The sequence below is a fragment of the Lagenorhynchus albirostris genome, chromosome 18, assembly GCF_949774975.1.
Source record: "Lagenorhynchus albirostris chromosome 18, mLagAlb1.1, whole genome shotgun sequence".
Classification (NCBI taxonomy): domain Eukaryota; kingdom Metazoa; phylum Chordata; class Mammalia; order Artiodactyla; family Delphinidae; genus Lagenorhynchus; species Lagenorhynchus albirostris.
Genome location: NC_083112.1, coordinates 6,780,793 through 6,803,935, shown reverse-complemented (window position 1 = coordinate 6,803,935; position 23,143 = coordinate 6,780,793). Strand labels below are relative to the sequence as shown.

The following is a 23,143-nucleotide window of genomic DNA, read 5'->3' as shown; positions in this document are numbered from 1 at the left end:
TTCCATTTGCTATCAGAGTAAATCCAAACTGCTTAGCCTCAGTTGCAAAGTGCTTGGTGACTGGCTTCCACTTTCTCTCTCCTGCCCTTTTCTTGCCTCACCCCTCCCCCATTCCCAAGCAGCAATCTGGGCTTCAGCCACCTCCCCTCCTTGACTCCTTGGCTTCCAGTCTGCGTCTCAACCCGTGTGTGTGTGTGTGTGTGTGTGTGTGTGTGTGTGTGTGTGTGTGTGTGTGTGTGTGTGTGTGTGTGTGTGTGTGTATGCTCTTCCTGAACACCCCGGCTGTTCACCTGGCCTTCACCTGGTTCAACTCCACATACCTCCAGGCTGAATTTGCCTCATTTCCTCTGTGCTTTCGAACTGCCCAGTGCTGGTTCCCATGGACTCTAAGCAGAGGGAAATGTCTTGAGATAAAGAGACTTGGGCTGCGTCAGAGGAGAGGTCAAGGTCTGGGTGAGTAAATGAACACAGTGGGGCGGGGGAGGGGAGAGCAGTGGGCTTATGTTTATTCCTTACATCTCTGTGACTGTGGCCACCTTTACCAATCACAGTACCTACAGGTTATCACTCTTATTACTAAGACAAGACGGAGGCAAAGGAAGGAAGCTGAACTTGAAGGAATTTGACATACACAGTGTTTCTCAGTTGTGGTTGCACAATCAAAACACTTAGGGGAGGTTTGAAAAATACCGGTGTCAGGTCCGGTCCAGGAGAGTGTGATTTAGTTGTTCTGGGGAAGGGCTGGGGCATCTGTCTCTTTAAGTGGTTCCTAGTGATTTTTATGGGAACTGGGTTGAGAATGTCCGGTTAGGGGAGTGTAGGGTTAAAAGGCTGGACATATTTGCAACGCGTGTGTAGGGGTGCTCCTCAGGAGTGAAAATAGGTCAGCCAACGTGTCCGGCCTGTTCCCTTGCCTTACACAATATAATTCTTTTCTTCATCTCCCAAACGCCTTCAGAGCACGATTCTCAAATCTACAAACACACATAGTCCGTTTATTCTGCTGCAGCAAGAGTAAAGACTAAAGGGGGAAAGTCCATTACTAAACCAGTAACTAGCAAATTACATCTAGTTTCAGAGAAAAGACCTCGACCTTTTTTGTGGTAGGAAATGGACATTTCTTGAGAACCCTTCTATGATGGGAGTCTTCACATTGGTTTTAGGGGGCTTCATATAGATTTTCTCATGAGAAAGAAATGTAGTATAATTTTACAAAGCAAAACCTTGATGTGTCTCTTACACTGGGACCAAAGGGGACCAGGCCAGTCTTGGGTAAAACCGGACATAGAGGGCAAAGGAGGTTCTCAAAGTTCTTACTTCCACTTTGCCCACAGAGTATGGTATATCCACAACCCTCTCTCCACCCCCCAGGCATTGTTGCAAACATTTCTCTGCCCCTTGTGGCATTTTCCTACCCCCAGATCTTTAATAAATGACAATGGATGGCATAATGAGATAATCAAGCAAAGTAATATCTGATTAAAGGTTACTGGTCTTATAGAAAATAATGCTTCTCTCTAGTTTAAATTCCAGAGTTTTTTGTGAAGACCCTTAAGGAACGATCCTAAGATGGAAATCATTTCAGACCCCTTACACGGCAGATAGGGGAGATTATATTTTTAACAGCTTCAGTGACATACAATTTACATATCATAAAAATCATCCACCTCAAAATAGCCAAAATGTAGAAGCAATCCAAGTGTCCATCGATGGATGAATGGATAGGCAAAATGTAATATGTACATACATACAGTGGAGTATTTATTTCCTCTTAAAGAGGGAGGAAATTCTGACACATGCTACAACGTGGATGAGCCTTGAAGACATTAAGTGAAATAAACCAATTACGAAAGGACAAGTACTGTATGATTCTAATTATATTAGGTACCTAGAGTTGTCAAATTAATAGAGACAGAAAGTATTATGGTGGTTGCCGGGGGCTGGGGGGAGGGGGAGGGGGAATGGGAAGTTGTGTATTGGGTTTGGAGTTTCAGTTTCACAAGATGAAAGAGTTCTGCAGATGGATGGTGGTGACGGTAGTACAATGGAGTAAATGTACTTAATGCCACTGAATTGTGCACCCCAAAAAGGTAAAGATGGTAAATTTTAAATTATGTGTATTGATAATTTAAAAAAATATAAATTCTCCCATTTCACATGTACAATTCAATAGTTTTTAGTATATTTACAGAGTTATGCAGCCATCACCGTAATCTAATTTTAGAACATTTCCATCACACTCTGCCCTCCACCCCCCAAAAAACCCCTCATACCCATGAGCAGTCACTTGGGGGAGATATTTTTAACAGGTCATGGGTGTCATGTGTTATTCTTCCAGGACTTGACTTCACAGACTCTTAGAAGGGGCCTTAGAGATTTTAGTCCCACCTCCTCAGATGAACAAATTGAGACTCAGAGAAGCAAAGTGTCTTTCAAAGGTCACACAGCAAATTCATCCCCAGAGCCAGGTCTTTTGATTTCCCATAGAGTTACTTTTTGTAATACAAAAATGCCGTGTCACTTGCTTCCTTCAAATTGATGCTGAGAGTAGATTGAAGGTATTAAGAAGATGTTATCCTTTCCTGCCGGGAACAGATGGGCTCTTTTTCCAGTCTCTCTTCTCACCCACCTGAGTCGGGAAGTACAGAGGAAAGAGAGGAGAGTGGAAAAGTCTGCAACTGTGTCCAGTCATGCTCCCTTGTGCCTTAACTCTATTAGGAAAGAGCTATAATGAGTCTTATGGAGAATAATGTCGCAGCCTCTCTTAGAAGAGAGACTGGAAATACAGCCAGGTGCAGGGACTTTACTTTTGAAAGATGCTGCCTTTTGTGGAGGTGGCTGGGGTAACCAGTGTCAAACAGCAACACCATGTATCAGAAATGCCAAGGTCTTGGGCTGGCAGTGGTGGTCATTATGTCTCCTGTCGTCGCATGATTGCTGGGAAACAGCAGAGGAAGTGAGTTGAGGCTTCTATACGTCCTGCCACCTTCTGCTTCTTGCAGAGCCTTGGCCAGGGCAGTAGTTGGATGAAAGTTGGGGTTTGGAGTAGGGTGGAGGACTAACTTTGTGAGCAACAGCCTTCAATATTCCTTCTGAACTCACTGAAACATCTTCAGCTGCCCTTATTTCCTGGAGGGCTGCTGGAGAGGCCTCTGTGGTTGCTAAACATGGAGAATGAGGCCAAGGAAAATCGTGTAGCTATGGACTCAGAAATATCTATACCAAGTCCTGAAGCCTAATCAGGGCAAGATTCAGGCCTCTTTTTTCTTCTGTCCTTTGGTCTCTCTGGGAATTCAATCTACCCTCCTCCTCCCTGGTTACCACTCTAACTCACCCCAGGATGATATAGGCCTCCAGGAGGGCTTGGAATTTCTCCAGCAGGGCTAATCAAGAGGCAGGTACTCTAAACGTCCTGTGAGTTTCCATCATGATGAGACACACCTGACTGGAGAGATTGCTGTGGGGAATGACACAGGCTCCTACACAATGGGGGACACTGCCTGGATTATTCATTTTTGAACTCCTGGTGCCTAGCAGAGTGCCTGGTGTGTTTGGTGCCTAGCAGAGTGCCTGGTGTGTTTGTTTGCTGAATGAATAAGTAGTAACGTTTCACATCAAATGGTGTGTTGTTATTCACAAAGTGATTTATTTTCCCTGCATGAATTTATCCTCACAAGTGCCCCTACTTTACCCCTGGAAGGAAGGCAAGACTGTTTCACAGATGCGGTCACATAACTGTAGGTTGGAGAGCTGGCTGTCAGACTCTTACCTTGTTGGCATTTTTATACAGGTGTCTCATTGAGACGACCCTTCCTAAAATACCCTAAGAGAGGTATGTATAGGGAGTCAGATAGACATTTGTGGTCTCTGCATTTTGTTCCTAAATCTGGGCTAGATGTATTCTTCATCTAAGTCTCTCATTAATGGTATTATTTTCTGCTGTTTGCTAATCACTGCAGGTGTATAAATTTTCAATTACATCTTGAGTTAAATAGAATTTCAGGGCTAGCCTGGTAAACTGGCGAATCCTCATGTAGTTTGTAGTAGCTATTTCCTGATAGAGATTTAGCCTCATACACTATCGTATCTAATACACTTTTTGGTTCATACACTATTGCATCTAATGCAGTTTTTGGTAATTTCAATTAACTAGATTGTAGCTTTATGGGCCTGGGTCTTCAAGAAACATATGTTCCAACATTCTCCCTGCTTAACTATATCCTTACTCTTGTTGAACTTCTATGACCTTATTGGAAATCAATGCTTCTGATCTTCCAAATGTATTGTTGAGGAGAGACCTAGACGAAATCACTATACAAAATGCTTTGAGATTGCAGGATGTGGAGAGCGTGCTATCCTTAAAAATGAATGGTTCTGCTTGGAGGTAAACCATGTTTTAACTCTGCGTGTATATTGTGCACGAGGGAATTTCCCTGTGCAGAATAATTTTCGCCCAATAATTCGCACGATCACAGCACTTCTGGTAGCAGGTATCTCCTAACTTCCCTGCAGCAGCTTGGCTAAAGCGAGCTTTCCTCTCCTAGCAACTGTTGCTAGGAGGGGCGTGGCTTCGGAGTCGGGCGAGGACGCGTTAGGCGGCCCGCTCCCTCCGCACCGCCCCCCCCGGCGTAGACTACACTTCCCGTGATGCTCGAGGGTGGTCTCCGTAGTGACGCCTTTGGTGTTCGCGGAGGGGGAGGGGGAGAAGGAAGGCGGGGGCGGCGGCTGCGAGGGGGGGCCGTGCTCTTCCCATGTCCCCGACTCGCGCTCCGGCAGCTGCCGCCGCCGCCGCCGCCGCCATGTTGGCTTGAGGGGCGATGACAGGAGGCGGCTGCGGCGTCGGGTACTGAAAAGTGGAGGAGGAGGAGGAGGAGGAGGAGGAGGAGGAGGAGAGACAGAGCTCTGAGACGAAGCGGTTCCCGGGCTGAGAAGAGGAAGGACCCGGGCTCTTCCGGGGCCCAGCCGAAGTCGGCGTCGCGGGGAGCTCGCGAGGCCGGGGAGGGGAGGGGAAGGCGGAGCCGGGGGAGGCGGAGGCGAGAGAGGAGCGCCGGGAAGCCGGAGACTATGTGTCCTGAGCCCCGCGGCTGCCCGGAGGCGCCCGCGGCCTGAGCCCCGACGGGCCGTGGGGTCTCCTGCCGGGCCGAGCGCCCCGCTTTCCCCGCTCGCCGCCCCGGCTCTCCGGCCCGGGCTTGCGCTTCGGCTGCCAACGAGTTAAATGCCCTTGAGCGCGGGTTTCCGCGGCCCGGCTGGCAACGCCGGCCGCGCGAGTTGAGCCGTTTCCCCGCGCCGTCCGCCGGGGGACGCGTCCATGTGTAGCCACATAGTTATCTGTGTACCGCGGCGCCGGGGCATTCTCCTCCTGCTTAATGAAGACTCGACTTGGGAGCAAGTGTGAATCACTGCCGGGCTGGGAAAGGAGGAAGACGATTTAACCCCCTCCCACCCCGCTCCATGTCCGTGTGTCACTCGGCTCGGTCCACCTGGCGCGGCCGGTCCTGGGGCTGCTGCTGCTGACGACGACGACGGGGCTGCTACCCCAGGAGTTCCCTCCTGGTCTGGCCACACCGCTCCCGGCGATTGTTCCTCTTCGCTCGGAACCTCGGCCCGGCCGGCACTTTGGCTCCGAAAGAACTTATTTTAGGGGGAAGCACACCTCGAACCAGTCAAGATCGTGAAGGTTGATTTCTGTAGCTCGAAGATTTCTCTTTTTTGTTTGTTGTTGTCTCTTTTTGATTTTTTTTTTCCGGCGTAAACATCTGGGTATATATATCAAACGGCAAGATGTCCAGTAATGTCCCGGCGGATATGGTAAGTGAAGGATAAGAGTTACGACACCCTTTGATTTAATTGTGGTTTCCAGTCTTATTAAATCAGGATACAGGCGTGGGGTGAAGGTTTGCGGGGGACTGTTGAAAAGCCACGGTGCTGGGAGATCTGGAGAAGTTGGAGGGTCTGGTGTCCCTCTTGAGAAAGTACTGCTTTTAATGCAGATTTTTCTCATTTGTGTTTTCTAAATGATTAAAGACAATGGAGAAGTTGGGAACATGTAGCAAGGTAACCTGAAGTGGAGAAAATCTCTTCTTCTTTGCTAGAAGCCTCTGAACACTTGTGTCTTTAAAGCTTCTGAAAACGTCAGTGGCAGTGGGCAGAGCTCAGGACGGGTGTCCCTGCTAGATACAGAGGTGGACAGGAAAACGGGGATCGTGCTCGGTGGCACTGATCATTAACGCAGTAGGTACAAGCTTGATATTTCCAAAAACAGGGACGTGTTATCTCTTGGAGAGAAACTTGACCAGAATTTGCTGTGAGCTTTTTGAAACGTATGGGTGAGCAAGTATGGCAACAGAAATATTAAGACGTTTTGGAATTTTCACAAATCTAGGCTGGCTGTATTTTGGTACTTTGAATGAATATTCCAGGACTTTTAGTACCAAATATTTAGTAGTATTACATCACTGGACTTTTAAAAGCTCATAAAACATATTATTGATTGAGCTTTCATACTGGAATGTTAAGAACCTGAAACAAAAAGTACTCTGCATAAAGGTTAAGGATATGAGACTGTTGACTAACAGGAACTGTGTAGGTTTACAGTGCTGGGAGGTGGGTTTGTATGAGTGTGAAATTACACTTTGCTGTCCTAGGGACAAACGTAATGCAATTAACAGGAAGGTGAATAATCTTGTTTATGAAAGAATTGAAGTTAACGTAGTTATGCTCACTTACATGAAGTTAACATTTGAGTGTTTGTATATTTCAGCGAAAAAACAAAATTGAACTTTCCTGGTGATTAAATTTTAAAATGACAGATGTTTCAATAAGAGTGAACTTCATTTACAGGCTGTAAAATAAAAATTAAATGGCTCTAACTGGCATAATTTGACCTTGGTTTAAAGACATTTTGCTAGCGTTTGATTTCCCTTTTAGTGCACTATTTAAGTGCAAAGGAATCACAGTGTTCTGTCTCTAGGGTGGCCACATAGCAACCTTACACTCTCCTTCCCGATTCTTAAAACTCGAGCATTGTCCTTTTAGTTTTCCCTTCCCTCCTGGTGTGCACACCGGAGAATAGTCTCCGGCCTGCTTAAGGATAGCTGGACTTGATTTCCTCCACCCTACTCGCGAAGTTGCCTGGAGAGGTCTCTGGACGGAGCTGGAAAATGCTCTTTCCTCTGTTGGATAATTGCTCTGTGGGCTCATCACCTCCAGCAAAGATTGGCTCTCTCTCTAAAGCCTCCATCTTATATCATCATGCGCACTGTGAGATATGATCACCCTTCGTACTATTTATCTGTCACAGAAGTTGTCGTGAAATAGATTTGTGTCATTAAAACAGTGCCACAACTTTATTTAGGCCCGGTGATGAAGAAAAGCTGGAATGCGGGTAGCATCAGTCACAAATTGAGATGACTTGGGGAATACTGTTTCCAAGTCAGAGAGAAGGTTTGGAAGCTAGTGTTCGTATCAGGGGACCGGGAAGTAGTGCAAGGTTTTATTAATAGCTGCAGTTATAAAATACAACTATTTCTGTTTCAGACTGTATTTTAAGGCCTTGATGATTCTTTGGTGCTTTGAGATCCCGTGATTAAAGGTGATATGCAAGGGCAAAGCAGTATTATGTAATAAACATATAATGCCCTGGTGATGCTATTTCAGAGTGTATCTAAGGTACACAGATTAGATGGTTCTGAATATTTTTTATGTGTCATTTTCTAGCTGTCCAACTTGTTTGAGGTCTTGAGGGCTTTTTCCAGTGTTAAAACCTTTTAAACCTTCATTTGCTAGTACTTACATTGCATTTTTGCTTAAGAAGTGCCTTTATTTGATATGTACCTAGAATCCTCAACTTTTTGAAATATGACATGATAAATACTGGTTGAGAGTTGTCGATTAAACGCTTCATATTTGTTCAACTTTTTATTATCAGTAATTGACAATCTGCATTTACATCTGTGACTTAAAGTGAGAAGACTTTTACCACTCTTGGAGAGCGTCAGCCGGTCCACTCCCACCTCTTTCCACACTCTGACATTTCCCTTGAAGTACAACTCTAAAGTGATCAGGATACACACTCTTGCAAGTACGAATACATACATTTTTGCTAGATGCAGTAAAAATGTCAAGTTTCTCAGTGGCGACAGTTCGTATGTGCTATTTAGAAACGAATGTTACGCTGTTTCACGTGTTAACGGTGCCTGTCAGTTGTATAGGAAAATCCTGTTTAGGAGACGAGGTGGGGCAGTGAAGTTATAACCCCTGTTGTGTTTTCATTGGAGATAGTTCATAAATGAGCTATAATAATTGCTAAATCATTTGATGTTTTTGGTAAAGTCTTCTTACGGCAATTATTTTGACTCTAAAATCGATTTTTTAGCATCACTTTTTTATTTTGTAAATATAACTAACGTTTAAAATTTATTTTTAAACATTCAGTAAATTTTTTTGTTTACCATAAGTAGTCTCTTTTTCTTACAATCCAAATTTAGCGAGTCAGTCTTTTGAGGATGGGTGGGAGTGGTACCCCCAGTGAATGGATTTGCTATATTCTTTACAAAGAATAATTTGCAGTTGATACTTTTCCAGTGAACATTCTGTAAAGATGTCCTATAAATTATATAAATGTGTTTACTTAAAATGTTGGCTTTTCCTTTGCTAAGAGTGATTGAGTTTGAACTAGGAGATTTACTAACATTCCAGTGTAATAACTTATTTGTGAGAAAAATCTGAAAATATCTGAACAGAATATCATTATAATACATTGTGTTTAAATGATTCATTTTTTTCGCCTCAGCGCAAATCATAGTTTATGATGGGCAATATTCACTGTTTATAATTGTAGCATGAATTATGTTAATGACTTAGGTTTTTCTGAAAGAAAATGTTTACTCTTTCTGTTAGTAATAAAGCCTAAGGCTGGGTGGATAAGCTGGTAATTTTCTGGATTTGGAAAGTTATCAAGAAATAAATTATTGTATTTATAAAACTATTATATAAGACATTTGAAGTACTATTTAGAGCTTTGGACTGAAAGTATACTTTATGATATCTGTAAAATTGAAAACCCTACCTAAGAGAGACATTGACAATTAGTGTGAGAATAATGGCAAAGCAATTTTGGTTATTCAAAATGTTTTAGATGATAAAATACAGGAAAACCGTGTATCTTTTAAAACTATTAATGTAAAATTGTAGCAGATGTAACCATTTTTAGTCTGGGGTTAAGTGAGCTAATGATAATTTGAGTTTTTTCAGTGCTTAATGAATATTTTTATTGTAATGTCGTATCTGTAACATTTGTGGAAGAAATGTTGGAGCCCTCTAGTGGACAGGAAATTATTAAAATGAATTTCTTTTCAAACTGAAGTTTTATCACTTTTCCAAGTTAAAATGACAGATATAGATTATGCCAGGGGAAAATGTCATGCTCGTTAAAGGTCTAGAGAATAGAAAAATTTTAACTTTGAAGAAAGGGTGTATTAAGATCTAATGCCCAAGCAAGGCAAAAACAACAAATAACATACAAGGGACTCCCCATAAGGTTAACAGCTGATCTTTCAGCAGAAACTGTGCAAGCCAGAAGGGAGTGGCAGGACCTATTTAAAGTGATGAAAGGGAAAAACCTACAACCAAGATTACCCAGCAAGGATCTCATTCAGATTCGATGGAGAAATTAAAACCTTTACAGACTAGCAAAAGCTAGGAGAATTCAATACCACCAAACCAGCTTTACAACAAATGCTAAAGGAACTTCTCTAGGCAGGAAACACAAGAGAAGGGAAAGACCTACAATAACGAACCCAAAACAGTTAAGAAAATGGTAATAGGAACATACATATTGATAACTGCCTTAAATTTAAATGGATTAAATGCTCCAACCAAAAGACATAGACTGGCCGAATGGATACAGAAGCAAGACCCGTATATATGCTGTCCATAAGAGACCCACTTCAGACCTAGGGACACCTAAGACTGAAAATGAGGGGATGGAAAAAGATATTCCATGCAAATGGAAATCAGAAGAAAGCTGGACTAGCAGTTCTCATATCAGACAAAATAGACTTCAGAATAAAACCTATTACAAGAGACAAAGAAGGACACTACATAATGATCAAGGGATCAATCCAAGAAGAAGATATGACAATTCTAAATATTTATGCACCCAACATAGGAGCACCTCAATACATAAGGCAAATGCTAACAGCCATAAAAGGGGAAATCAACAGTAACACAGTCATAGTAGGGGACTTTAACACCCCACTTTCACCAATGGACAGATCATCCAAGATGAAAATAAATAAGGAAACACAAGCTTTAAGTGATACATTAAACAAGATGGACTTAATTGATATTTATAGGACATTCCATCCAAAGACAACAGAATACACTTTCTTCTCAAGTGCTCATGGAACATTCTCCAGGATCATATCTTGGGCCACAAATCAAGCCTTGGTAAATTTAAGAAAATTGAAATCGTATCAAGTATCTTTTCCGACCACAATGCTATGAGACTAGATATCAATTACAGGAAAACATCTGTAAAAAATACAAACACATGGAGGCTAAACAATACACTACTAAATAATCAAGAGATCACTGAAGAACTCAAAGAGGAAATCAAAAAATACCTAGAAACAAATGACAATGAAAACGTGACGACCCAAAAACCTATAGGATGCAGCAAAAGCAGTTCTAAGAGGGAAGTTTATGGCAATACAGTCCTACCTCAAGAAATAAGAAACATCTCAAATAACCTAACCTTACACCTAAAGCAATTCGAGAAAGAAGAACAAAAAACCCCCAAAGTTAGCAGAAGGAAAGAAATTATAAAGATCAGATCAGCAATAAATGAAAAAGAAATGAAGGAAACGATAGCAAAGATCAATAAAACTAAAAGCTGGTTCTTTGAGAAGATAAACAAAATTGATAAACCATTAGCCAGACTCATCAAGAAGAAAAGGGAGAAGACTCAACAGAATTAGAAATGAAAAAGGAGAAGTAACAGCTGACATTGCAAAATACAAAGGATCATGGGCGATTACTACAAGCAACTATATGCCAATAGAATAGACAACCTGGAAGAAATGGACAAATTCTTAGAAAAGTACAACCTTCTGAGACTGAACCAGGAAGAAATAGAAAATATAAACAGACCAATCACCAGCACTGAAATTGAGACTGTGATTAAAAATCTTCCAGCAAACAAAAGCCCAGGACCAGATGACTTCACAGGCGAATTCTATCAAACATTTAGAGAAGAGCTAGCACCTATCCTTCTCAAACTCTTCCAAACTATAGCAGAGGGAGGAACACTCCCAAACTCATTCTACGAGGCCACCATCAGCGATACCAAAACCAGACAAAGATGTCACAAAGAAAGAAAACTACAGGCCAATATCCCTAATGAACATAGATGCAAAAAATCCTCAACAAAATACTAGCAAACAGAATCCAACAGCACATTAAAAGGATCATACACCATGATCAAGTGGGGTTTATCCCCGGAATGCAAGAATTCTTCAGTATATGCAAATCAATCAGTGTGATAAACCATATTAACAAATTGAAGGAGAAAAACCATATGATCATCTCAATAGATGCAGAAAAAGCTCTTGACAAAATTCAACACCCATGTATGATAAAAACCCTCCAGAAAGTAGGCGTAGAGGGAACTTACCTCAACAGAATAAAGGCCATATATGACAAACCCACAGCCAACATCATTCTCAGTGGTGAAAAGCTGAAGCCATTTCCTCTAAGATCGGGAATAAGACAAGGTTGTCCACTCTCACCACTGTTATTCAACACAGTTTTGGAAGTTTTAGCCACAGCAGTCAGAGAAGAAAAAGAAATAAAAGGAATACAAATCGGAAAAGAAGAAGTAAAGCTGTCACTGTTTGCAGATGACATGATACTATACATAGAGAATCCTAAAGATGCTACCAGAAAACTCCTAGAGCTAATCAATGAATTTGGTAAAGTAGCAGAATACAAAATTAATGCACAGAAATCTCTTGCATTCCTATACACTAATGATGAAAAATCTGAAAGAGAAATTAAGGAAACACTCCCATTTACCATTGCAACAAAAAGAATAAAATAACCTAGGAATAAACCTACCTAAGGAGACAAAAGACCTGTATGCAGAAAACTGTAAGACACTGATGAAAGAAATTAAAGATGATACAAATAGATGGAGAGATATACCATGTTCTTGGATTGGAAGAATGAACACTGTGGAAATGACTATACTACCCAAAGCAATCTACAGATTCAATGCAATCCCTATCAAACTACCAATGGCATTTTTCAGAGAACTAGAAGAAAAATTGCACAATTTGTATGGAAACACAAAAGACTCCGAATAGTCAAAGCAATCTTGAGAACGGAGCTGGAGGAATCAGGCTCCCAGACTTCAGACTATACTACAAAGCTACAGTAATCAAGACACTTTGGTACTGGCACAAAAACAGAAATCTAGATCAATGGAACAGGATAGAAAGCCCAGAGATAAACCCACGCACCTATGGTCACCTTATTTTTGATAAAGGAGGCAAGAATATACAATGGAGAAAAGACAGCCTCTTTGATAAGTGGTGCTGGGAAAACTGCACAGCTACATGTAAAAGAATGAAATTAGAACACTCCCTAACACCATACACAAAAATAAACTCAAAATGGATTCGAGACCTAAATGTAAGGCCAGACACTATAAAACTCTTAGAGGAAAACATAGACTGAACACTCTATGACATAAATCACAGCAAGATCCTTTTTGACCCACCTCCTAGATAAATGGAAATAAAAACAAAAGTAAACAAATGGGACCTAATGAAACTTAAAAGCTTTTGCACAGCAAAGGAAACCATAGACAAGACGAAAATACAACCCTCAGAATGGGAGAAAATATTTGCAAATGAAGCAACTGACAAAGGATTAATCTCCAAAATTTACACGTAGCTCATGCAGCTCAATATCAAAAAACCAAAAAAACCCAATCCTAAAATGGGCAGAAGACCTAAATAGACATTTCTCCAAAGAAGATATACAGATTGCCAACAAACACATGAAAGGATGCTCAACATCACTAATCACTGAGAAATGCAAATCAAAACTACAATGAGGGGGCTTCCTTGGTGGCGCAGTGGTTGAGAGTCTGCCTGCCGATGCAGGGGACACGGGTTCGTGCCCCGGTCCGGGAAGATCCCACATGCCGCGGAGCGGCTGGGCCCGTGAGCCATGGCCGCTGAGCCTGCGCGTCCGGAGCCTGTGCTCCGCAATGGGAGAGGCCACAACAGTCAGAAGCCCGCGTACCGCAAAAAAAAAAAAAAAAAAAAAAAACAAAACTACAATGAGGTATCACCTCATACCAGTCAGAATGGGCATCATCAAAAAATCTATGAAGAATAAATGCTGGAGAGGGTGTGGAGAAAAGGGAACCCTCTTTCACTGTTGGTGGGAATGTAAATTGATACAGCCACTATGGAGAACAGTGTGGAGGTTCCTTAAAAAGCTAAAAATAGAACTACCATATGACCCAGCCATCCCACTACTGGGCATATACCCTGAGAAAACCATAATTCAAAAAGAGTCATGTACCACAATGTTCATTGCAGCTCTATTTACAATAGCCAGGACGTGGAAGCAACCTACGTGTCCATCGACAGATGAATGGATAAAGAAGATGTGGCACATATACACAATGGAATATTACTCAGCCATAAAAAGAAACGAAATTGAGTTATTTGTAGTCAGGTGGATGGACCTAGAAACTCATACAGAGTGAAGTAAGTCAGAAAGAGAAAAACAAATACCGTATACTAACACATATATATGGAATCTTAAAAATAATAATAAAAAAAGCTTCTGAAGAACCTAGGAGCAGGACAGGAATAAAGGCGCAGATGTAAAGAATGGACTTGAGGACACAGGGAGGGGGAAGGGTAAGCTGGGATGAACTGAGAAAATGGCATGGACATATATACGCTACCAAATGTAAAATAGATAGCTAGTGGGAAGCAGCCACATAGCACAGGGAGATCAGCTCGGTGCTTTGTGACCACCTAGAGGGGTGGGATAGGGAAGGTGGGAGGGAGACACAAGAGGGAGGAGATACGGGGTTGTGTGTATGTGTATAGCTGATTCACTTTGTTGTAAAGCAGAAACTGACACACCATTGTGAAGCAATTATACTCCAATAAAGATGTTAAAAAAAAAATCCCCCTCCAAAAGATGTAATGCACAGATTTTCTCTTTACTTACAGCTCTTCTTAATTTTTCGTTCTCTTGGTGGAACTTCTTATTCCCAGTATAAGTTGGGGGGTTCTATGAAGCTAAAGGGTAGATAGTACCATTTATGTATATATACTCATACACACACACACACACACACACACGTAGGTGACTTGATGAACGGCTTATTAATTAACATATCTCTTATGGAGTGTTTCTCTAAATTGTTTTACTTGAATGTGTCTTAAATTTGGTGTTCTGAATTAGGCATTTTTATTGAGAAAACAAATGACACATTATTTCCCTCTGCTTTGAATGCCTTTTCCTTTCTAGCTCTGAATCCTACTCCAGCTCATGTCCCTCTCCTGTGAAAACGGGTTTTAGTTCATTCTACTCCACAGTGATCTTTCCTTCCTGTGAACCATTTTCTGTCAGTGTATTTCAGATTCTTACGTGATGTCAAATTTACATGAATATGTGTCTTACCTTTATTAGATCTCCTGTAATTTCTAAAACAGAATAGACATTTAAAAACTGTTGAGGGGCTTCCCTGGTGGCGCAGTGGATGGGAGTGCGCCTGCCGATGCGGGGGATAACTACGGGTTCGTGCCTCAGTCCGGGAAGATCCCACGTGCCGTGGAGCTGCTGGGCCCGTGAGCCATGGCTGCTGGGCCTGCATGTCAGGAGCCTGTGCTCCACAGCGAGAGGGGCCGCGGCAGTGGGAGGCCTGCGTACCGCAAAAAAAACAAACAACAAAAAAAAAACTGTTGAGAGTTTTCTTGACTCCTAAAGCATTACTCTCTCTGTTACTTATGGGAAAGGTAAATATTGTCCCATACTACTACTATTTATAATAATGGTGTTAAATATGAAGTCTCTGATGTCTGCTTCTATTACTATTTGGAATATGAAAAATATATTTTTAGTGTAAGGCTTGAAGTTATTTTAAATGATCGATAAAGTACTGATGGCTCTACTGGTTTTCATAACATGGAACAGTAAATATGATTTAGGAGACTGAAGTATATACTCCTTAAATATGCTCTAAGAATTCCTCTCATTCTGAGGGGGGAAAAACTGAAAGTGACTAGAATTCATGGTAACTAAAAACCCTGGGTAATAAATTTTTTTGAATCAGTAAATTTTTTGAATACCTAAAGGTTGTTTTGGGGAATATCCCAATTTATTTTGGATTACTGTCCTATTTGCTTACGTGTAATATGCTACGCATAATTTACTTTCCGTGACTTAGAGCCATCATTTGAATAATATTGATTCACTTCAGTGAAGTTCATTGACTCCTTTACTGTGTAATCATTATTCTATAAACTATAGCTGTCATACCCTCAGCATCTAATATAAACTGTGAAGCCTTATGCCCCTTCACTACTAGTAATTTACAAAGTGAGATGAGGCAAATCAGTTGCGATGTGAGAATAAAAATATTAGAACTTCTAGTTGTTATTTTGTGCTCCAAAAAGAGGGAAGAATTGAGGTTTTGAATTAAAATATGGATTGGATCTGAAAAAGCCTCGAGGCTTTTCTAGGTCCACGTTCTCATGAGCATGGTTTGCTGGGGGAAGGTGTGGGAATTTTGTAATGTGGAGAACAAAAGCAGCACCATGAGTTTCTCAAAGTTTCTACAGCTTTTCTGTCATAGTGTATTATATAGTTACTTTTAAAAATAGGGGAGCAGAGGTTCACTGTCAAATACTTAAAGAATTGTAGAACTCAAAGCTGAATTACACATTTTTATTTTACAAAAGATGAACATTTTAGATACTGATCTTTTCCATGATGGCAAGAAGTTATCAATAGTATGCTACCTGGCAGATAATTTTTTTTCTTTTTTGCAGTACGCGGGTCTGTCACTGTTGTGGACTCTCAGGTTGCGGAGCACAGGCTCCGGACGCGCAGGCTCAGCGGCCACGGCTCACGGGCCCAGCCGCTCTGCGGCATGTGGGATCTTCCCGGACTGGGGCACGAACCTGTGTCCCTTGCATTGGCAGGCGGACTCTCAACCTCTGCGCCACCAGGGAAGCCCAGCAAATAATTTTTAGAAAACAATTAGTTGTCTCTTTAAGGCAAAATTGACATTTTTAACCAGTAAGTGAAAAAAATACCTGCTTTTCAGAAGTGTTATGGAGAGAACATTTGAAAACATGTTTAGATTTTTCCAGTCTGTTGAAAAATCTTCCTCATAGAGAATTTCAGTGGGCTTTAGACCCGTTTATTAGAAACGTAAAAAGCAACACATTTTCCTTAGTTTGCAAAAATATCTGACTGACATCAGGTAAAATAAAATTGTGATAACATTGACATCAAGAAACTGACTTTTAACAAAGACTTGTGCATATTTAGTGATACAATAGAAAAGTGATATGATTTTGTGAACCAGTAAGTGACATAGCGTTCTGTATGGATCTATGCATTTGTGAGCTAGGTTTTTCAGTTACGACTTGACTTCTCTTAAAACCAAGTTTCAGAGTACATTGAACTTTACAAAAGGGGAAAGCAAGATTTTAAAAAATAGGCGTATTCAGTAACAGTGCTCTTACTTAGTATGTTAACAGTAATAGTATTTTTAGTGATTGCAGTATTAAAACAGATAATGTTTAAAATAGTTAATAATTAAAACAATATTTTAATATTTTAATTCTGTTTTAGTATATGTTTTATAATAGACATAAAATATATGGTTTATAAATGAATATATATATTGGGAGTATATGCTGAAGTATTTTATAGTTGGGATGTTCAGTCAAAAAATTTTAGAAGTTGTGTGTAAGATGACTTAAGATTTCTAAGTATTTTAAGTTCTGTTTGATATTTATAGTTTTCCCATCTCCTGCCTTGTTAAGCAATTACATTTTTCTGTGGTAAGTACCTATTCCTCTCTAACTTTTTACAGTTGCTGATTCTAATTTGCTGTGGGTGTGGAAACCAGATTTTCAAAGTTTATTAGAATAAAGTGTGTTAAAAATGAGCAAATGGTGTCCAAGTGAGATTTTTAGGAGTTCTTACGGTAAAGTGCATACTCTTTATTTCATGGACTCGATTATGTCTGTTTTGGTTGCTTAGAGTTCTGTTTACTTCAGGGCTTATCTTTTTTGGTTGTTAGCTGTGTTTTGCAGAGATGTAGATTCTTGCAGGGATGAACTAGGTAGATGATTAAAAAAATAAAATTACATGCGTAGCTTTATTTTGAGCTCATAGGGGAGAGATGCTAACATTTGTTGTGTACTAGCAGTTTCCCAGGCAGATGCTTGGCATTTTACAGGATAACATTTAGTTTAATCCTCTCAGTGACCCTGGATAAATAGGCTGGTATATAGAAAAAGAAGCAGCTATTACCCACCAGGAGAAGACCACCAGGAATACATCTGTAGTGGAACGAGTCAGGTTTATTGACTTGCTGCGGCGAGGAGGAGCCTGTGCCTGAGCGGCCACGCAATCTCCTGAAAGGGTGTCCGGAGAGGTTCTTGCTGGGGCTTGCACTGTGCCTAACGATTCTGATGAGAGAGCAGGGAAGTGGAGACTAGCTCTGGACTGAATGCTGCGTGCACAAAGTGGAAGTGGGTTGGTAATCAGATCTTTCAGCTGTCTTTGTTTAGGAGTCAGGAGAAAGGAAGGGGGCTGGGGGAGAGTGTTAGTCATTTTGGAGCTGTGGAGTGGCCCTGGGAGAGTTTATTACCTGTTGGTCTTCTGTTGGCTTTGTCTGTCTCTGTCTTTTAGAGGCATCACAGTGTGATTGTCAGCAGAGCTGTTTTTACTTTCTCACAGCCTAGGTTCAGAGAGGGTAAGGAACTTCTTTGGAATCGGGAGTAGCTAGGAAAATGCAGAGCTAGGGTAGGAATTTGGGTCTCATGGCAACAGTGATAAACACACTAAGCCCTTTCCCCCTACCATACCTGAGCAGACAGTGCTAAATCCCTTAGGCACTCCTTCCTAAGCAAAATACCTCAGGTTCCCTCCCCAAACCTTGTTCCAGGTATGCTTGCAAAATACTATGTAACCTCTGGGTTGGAATGATTTTAATGCAGGTGGATTTTCTTAATAGTTGCTAAAATTAAAGGGAGTTTTCTTTAAACTTGTTGGAATTTTGAGTCCTCTTATATTTATATTATACAATAGAACTTTTTCCTATAAACTTACCACTTTGAATGCAGACTATTATTGTTTTATATATATATATATACATACATATACACACACACACACACACACACACACACATATATATATATATATATATACACACACACACAACACATAGATTGATTTAGTGCTTTTAGGGTATTTTGTTTTTGTCTTCATACTAGTATAACTGCTTATGTATGATGCAGATCTCTGTTGATAGATTCAAATCTAGTAGCATTTTTTTATGGTCTAAATAAAATATATACTTGGGCAATTTTCTTTGACTAGATTTTGAGAAGAAAGTGTTCTTTCTGCTGAAGAAAATTGTCTTAAGTTACGCGTTATATCTTTTGTTAATGAACATAAATTAAGATGGCAACTCATTATGTCTAGACAAAATGTTCTCTCATGATATGTTTAATTTTCTTCACTTTCATATAAAATTAGTGTTTTTGCCTTAGAAATACTCCTGCTTTTGTATCCTGCTTTTTTCATTTAGTCATATATCATTAACAGTTACCCATACAAACAAGTTATAGAACCATATTATAACTTTGAACTGATTCTGATAAATGTACATAAATTGTTTAGCTATTCCATATTCATATAGCATTTAAAAGCTATTATAAACAGTGTCATAATACATATCTTAGAGTATATTTCTGTGCCTTGTCTGATTATTTTCTTAGGATAAAATGCTTGAATGTAGTTGCTGTGTGTTTAGATATGTGTTTAAAATTGGGGGGATGGGGGAGGGATACACATTTACTAATTTTAAAGCATCCTTGAATTTCTGGATAAACCTAACTTTTTCACTATACATTATCTTCTTAATATGCTAGAATATATTTCGTTTACATTGCATTTTTGTTCATGAAAAGGATTGACGAGTAATTTTTAACTTCTTGTAAAGTCTTTGACACTTTTAGGTATCAAGGTTATGCTGACTTCATAAAGTGACCTGGGAAATGTTTTCTGTTCTCTGAGTTTGTGAAAATTGATTTTATTGCATCCATAAATGTTTGGAAGAATTCACTGGTGAAGCCATTTGGAGTTTTCTTGTGGGAATTATTGATTCTGTTTCTTCAGTTCATGTAGGACTATTCACGTTTTCTATTACTTCTTTGTCAATTTTGACAAGGTTTGCTTTTAAGGCATTTGTCTGTTTTATCTAAATTTTCCAATGTGGCTTACATTTTTTTACAGTATCCTTTCATTATCTTTTTAATGTTTGTAGTGTCTGTAATGATATGTGCTTTTAAAATCTGATTGTTGGTAATTTGTGCTGCTTCTTGATCACCATTGATTTTCAAAGAGCCAATTTTCAGATTTAAAAAGTTCTTTATTTTCTATTAGGTTCTGCTTTTACTTTTATTTCTTTCCTTCTATTTCTTAAAAAAATTAATTTGCTGTTCTTTTTAAAGTTTCTTGAGATGGATACTCAAATCAGTAGTGATCAGTCTTCTCTTTTTAATGTATGCGTTTAAGTCTATGAAATTTCCCTATAAATGCAACTTCAGCTGGATCTCACGAGTCTGATATATCATATTTTTATTACTCAATTAGAATTGTTTTAAATTTTCCATTGTGGTTTCTTTGATGCATTGGTTATTTAGAAGTATATTGCATAATGTCTAAGCATTTGGGGATTTTCTAGCTATATTCTTATTGTTGATATCTAGTTTAATACTACTGTGGTCTAGGATCATTCTTTCTCTGATTTCAGTTGTTGGTAATTTGTTGACACTTGCTTTCTGGTCAGTTTTAGAAAATTAAGTGTGGTGTGATTAATATCATGTAAGTCAAGTTTATTAATCATGTTCAAATTGACTGTATCACTACCAACTTCTTTGTCTTTTTTATCACTTCATTGAGAGAAATGTGTTAAAATCTCCAACTGTGTGAGGATTCATCTATATGTCTTTTTAGTTCTCTCAAATTTTTGCCTTATATACTTTGAGGCCAAGTTCTTGGTTGCAAATAAATTTACAAATAAATTTGTTGTATCTTCCTGTTGGATTGATCCTTTTATCATTATCTCTAGTAATAATTTTTGCCTTAAAGTCTGTTTTTTTTGGATATTATATAGTACCTTTTTTTTTAACTTCTCTTTCCAGCTATTTCTTTAAAACCTTTCTTTGTCCTTATAGCTTAAGATGAATCTCTTTATGCATCATAGTTTTTTTTTTTATTGGAGTATAAATGCTTTGCAATGTTGTATTAGTTTCTGCTGTGCAATGAAGTGAATCAGCTATATGTATACCTATAATCCCCTCCCTCTTGGACGTCCCTCCCACCCCCCACCCATCCCATCCATCTAGGTCATCACAGAGCACTGAGCTGAGTTTCCTGTGCTTTATAGCATGTTCCCACTAGCTACTTATTTTACGCATGGTAGTGTATATATGTCACTCCTAACCTCCCAATTCGTCCCACCTTCCCCTTTCCCCACTGTGTCCACATGTCCGTTCTCTACGTCTTTTTGTCTGTTCCTACCCTGCAAATAGGTTCATATGTACCATTTTTCTAGATTCCACATATACGATATTTGTTTTTCTCTTTCTGTCTCACTTCACTCTGTATGACAGACTCTAGGTCCATTCACATCTCTACAGATGACCCAGTTTCGTTCCTTTTTATGGCTGAGTAATATTCCATTGTAAATATGTACCACATCTTCTTTATCCATTCATCTGTCATTGGACATTTAGGTTGTTCCATATCCTGGCTATTGTAAATAGTGCAGCAATGAACATTGGGGTACATGTGTGTCCTTTTGAATTACAGTTTTCTCAGGGTATATGCCCAGTAGTGGGATTGCTGGGTCATATGGTAGTTCTATTTTTAGTTTTTTGAGGAACCTCCATACTGTTTTCCACAGTTGCTGCACCAGCTTCCATTCCCACCAACAATGTAGGAGGGTTCCCTTTTCTACACACCCTCTTCATAAGCTGGGATTCTTTTTTTTTTTTTAAATAAGTTTATTTATTTATTTTTGGCTGCTTTGGGTCTTTGTTGCTATGCGTGGGCTTTCTCTAGTTGCGGCGAGTGGGGGCTACTCTTCGTTGCGGTACGCGGGCTTCTCATTGCGGTAGCTTCTCTTGTTGCGGAGCACGGGCTCTAGGCACATGGGCTTCAGTAGTTGTGACACATGGGCTCAGTAGTTGCGGTGCATAGGCTCTAGAGTGCAGGCTCAGTAGTTGTGGCACATGGGCTTAGTTGCTCTGAGCCATGTGGGATCTTCCCGGAGCAGGGATCGAACCCGTGTCCCCTGCATTGGCAGGTGGATTCTCAACCACTGTGCCACCAGGAAAGCCCTAATTCTTTCCTTTCTTTCTTGGACTATGAATTCACGTATGTTAGGTCATTTCACAGTTTTCATACTATTTTTACCCCCTCTGTGTATCTGGATATTTTTGCTGAACTATCTTCAAGTTTACCTATCATATCTCCTCTGTCCAATATCCAGTTATACCCAATTATTGAGTTCTTAATTTCAGTTTTTGTATTTTCAGTCCAAAACCTTATGCAGATTCAAGTTCTCACAGTGTTTTACCTATTTTCTTGAGTATATAAACATTGTTGTAATGTTTCTGTCTGATAACTCTAATACCTGCATCACCCATGAGCTTATTTCTGTTGTCTGCGTTTTGATCATTTGATCCTTTTTTCCAGTATGCCTGGTAATGTTTTATTAACGTTGTGATGAAAAATTATAGAGGATCAGAATGATGTTATCTTTCTTCAGATAGAAAAATATTATTTCTTAAAAAATTTTTTAAATTTATTTTTTTGGCTGCCCCGTGTGGCACGCAGGATCTTAGTTCCCCTTCCAGGGGTCGAACTTGTGCCCCCTGCAGTGGAAGTGTGGAGTCTTAACCACTGGACCGCCAGGGAAGTCCCAGAAAAATGTTATTAATATTCTCTGGCAGGCAGTTAGGACAACATTGATCACTTTGATTCATCAGTGATTGGTAAGACATAAGCCTGAATTCAGGGTAATCAGGAAATTCAAACAGCCTCTTAGCACAGAGCTCTTTTGAGGTCTCATTTAAAAGTCTGAAGTATTTACCAAGATGCCTCTTCCTTGGCAAGCCCTGAATTTTAAGTATTGTGAGGCTGATGAAAGTTCTGCTCAGCTTTTAGCCTCTTTGCAACATCTTTTTGAGGAGTTTTCCTGCACTTCATTCCATGTTCAGCTCATTCCTGGAGGGCAAAAATTGAGCAGAATGATGGGCTCATGCTTTGTGGTTCCTTTTTATCTGGGATCCTCAATTCCTAGCTGCCTTGGTGTGGTACAGAATTCCGATTTTTGTCTTTCCAGCCCCGTGGGACTGACACAAGCTCCGAGATGCTGCTTTCTGCTTGGCCTGTATACCCCGTAGTGGTAATCGGCAAATACCTCAAGGGGGAAGTGGGGACCTTCTATGTGTCTCCCTCCTCAAGGCTCCTGACGTCCTGGCTCTCTCGGTTGTTCTCTCTGTTCCTTTAGATAGCTCAGTTTGTTTGGTATTTTATGTCACTTTTATAGTTGTTTTCAGTGGGAAGTTTGGTCTGATATTGCTCTTCCCTCACAGCTTGACCTAATTGTCCTTTCTGTCTGTGCTTTAGTGTCCCCTCCCTCCCTCCCTCCCTCCCTCCCTCTATTTTGGCTGTAGGATCACCAGGTTTTTTTCCTCTCGCTTCTATCCTAATAGTAGCTATGAATAGCTAAAATTAATTAAATTCTTAACTGTGTTACTTACCATGGCACCATCAGCCAAGCATTTGCTTA

The 23,143-nt window shown here is 40.2% G+C and overlaps 1 protein-coding gene and 1 long non-coding RNA gene across 3 annotated transcripts in view; one reads left to right on the top strand and one right to left on the bottom strand.

The window, feature by feature from the left end:
- The window catches only part of LOC132508606 (uncharacterized), a 161,344-nt gene that overhangs the window by 17,814 nt on the left and 120,387 nt on the right, over nucleotides 1-23,143 (bottom strand). The gene's annotated exons all lie outside the window — the stretch shown is intronic.
- Nucleotides 4,740-23,143, top strand: part of UBL3 (ubiquitin like 3) — a 70,462-nt gene continuing 52,058 nt past the window's right edge. The window contains exon 1 of the mRNA XM_060128900.1: nucleotides 4,740-5,808. Coding sequence (XP_059984883.1) covers nucleotides 5,782-5,808 — 27 coding nt within the window. The 5' untranslated portion in view covers nucleotides 4,740-5,781. The remainder of the gene's footprint in view (nucleotides 5,809-23,143) is intronic.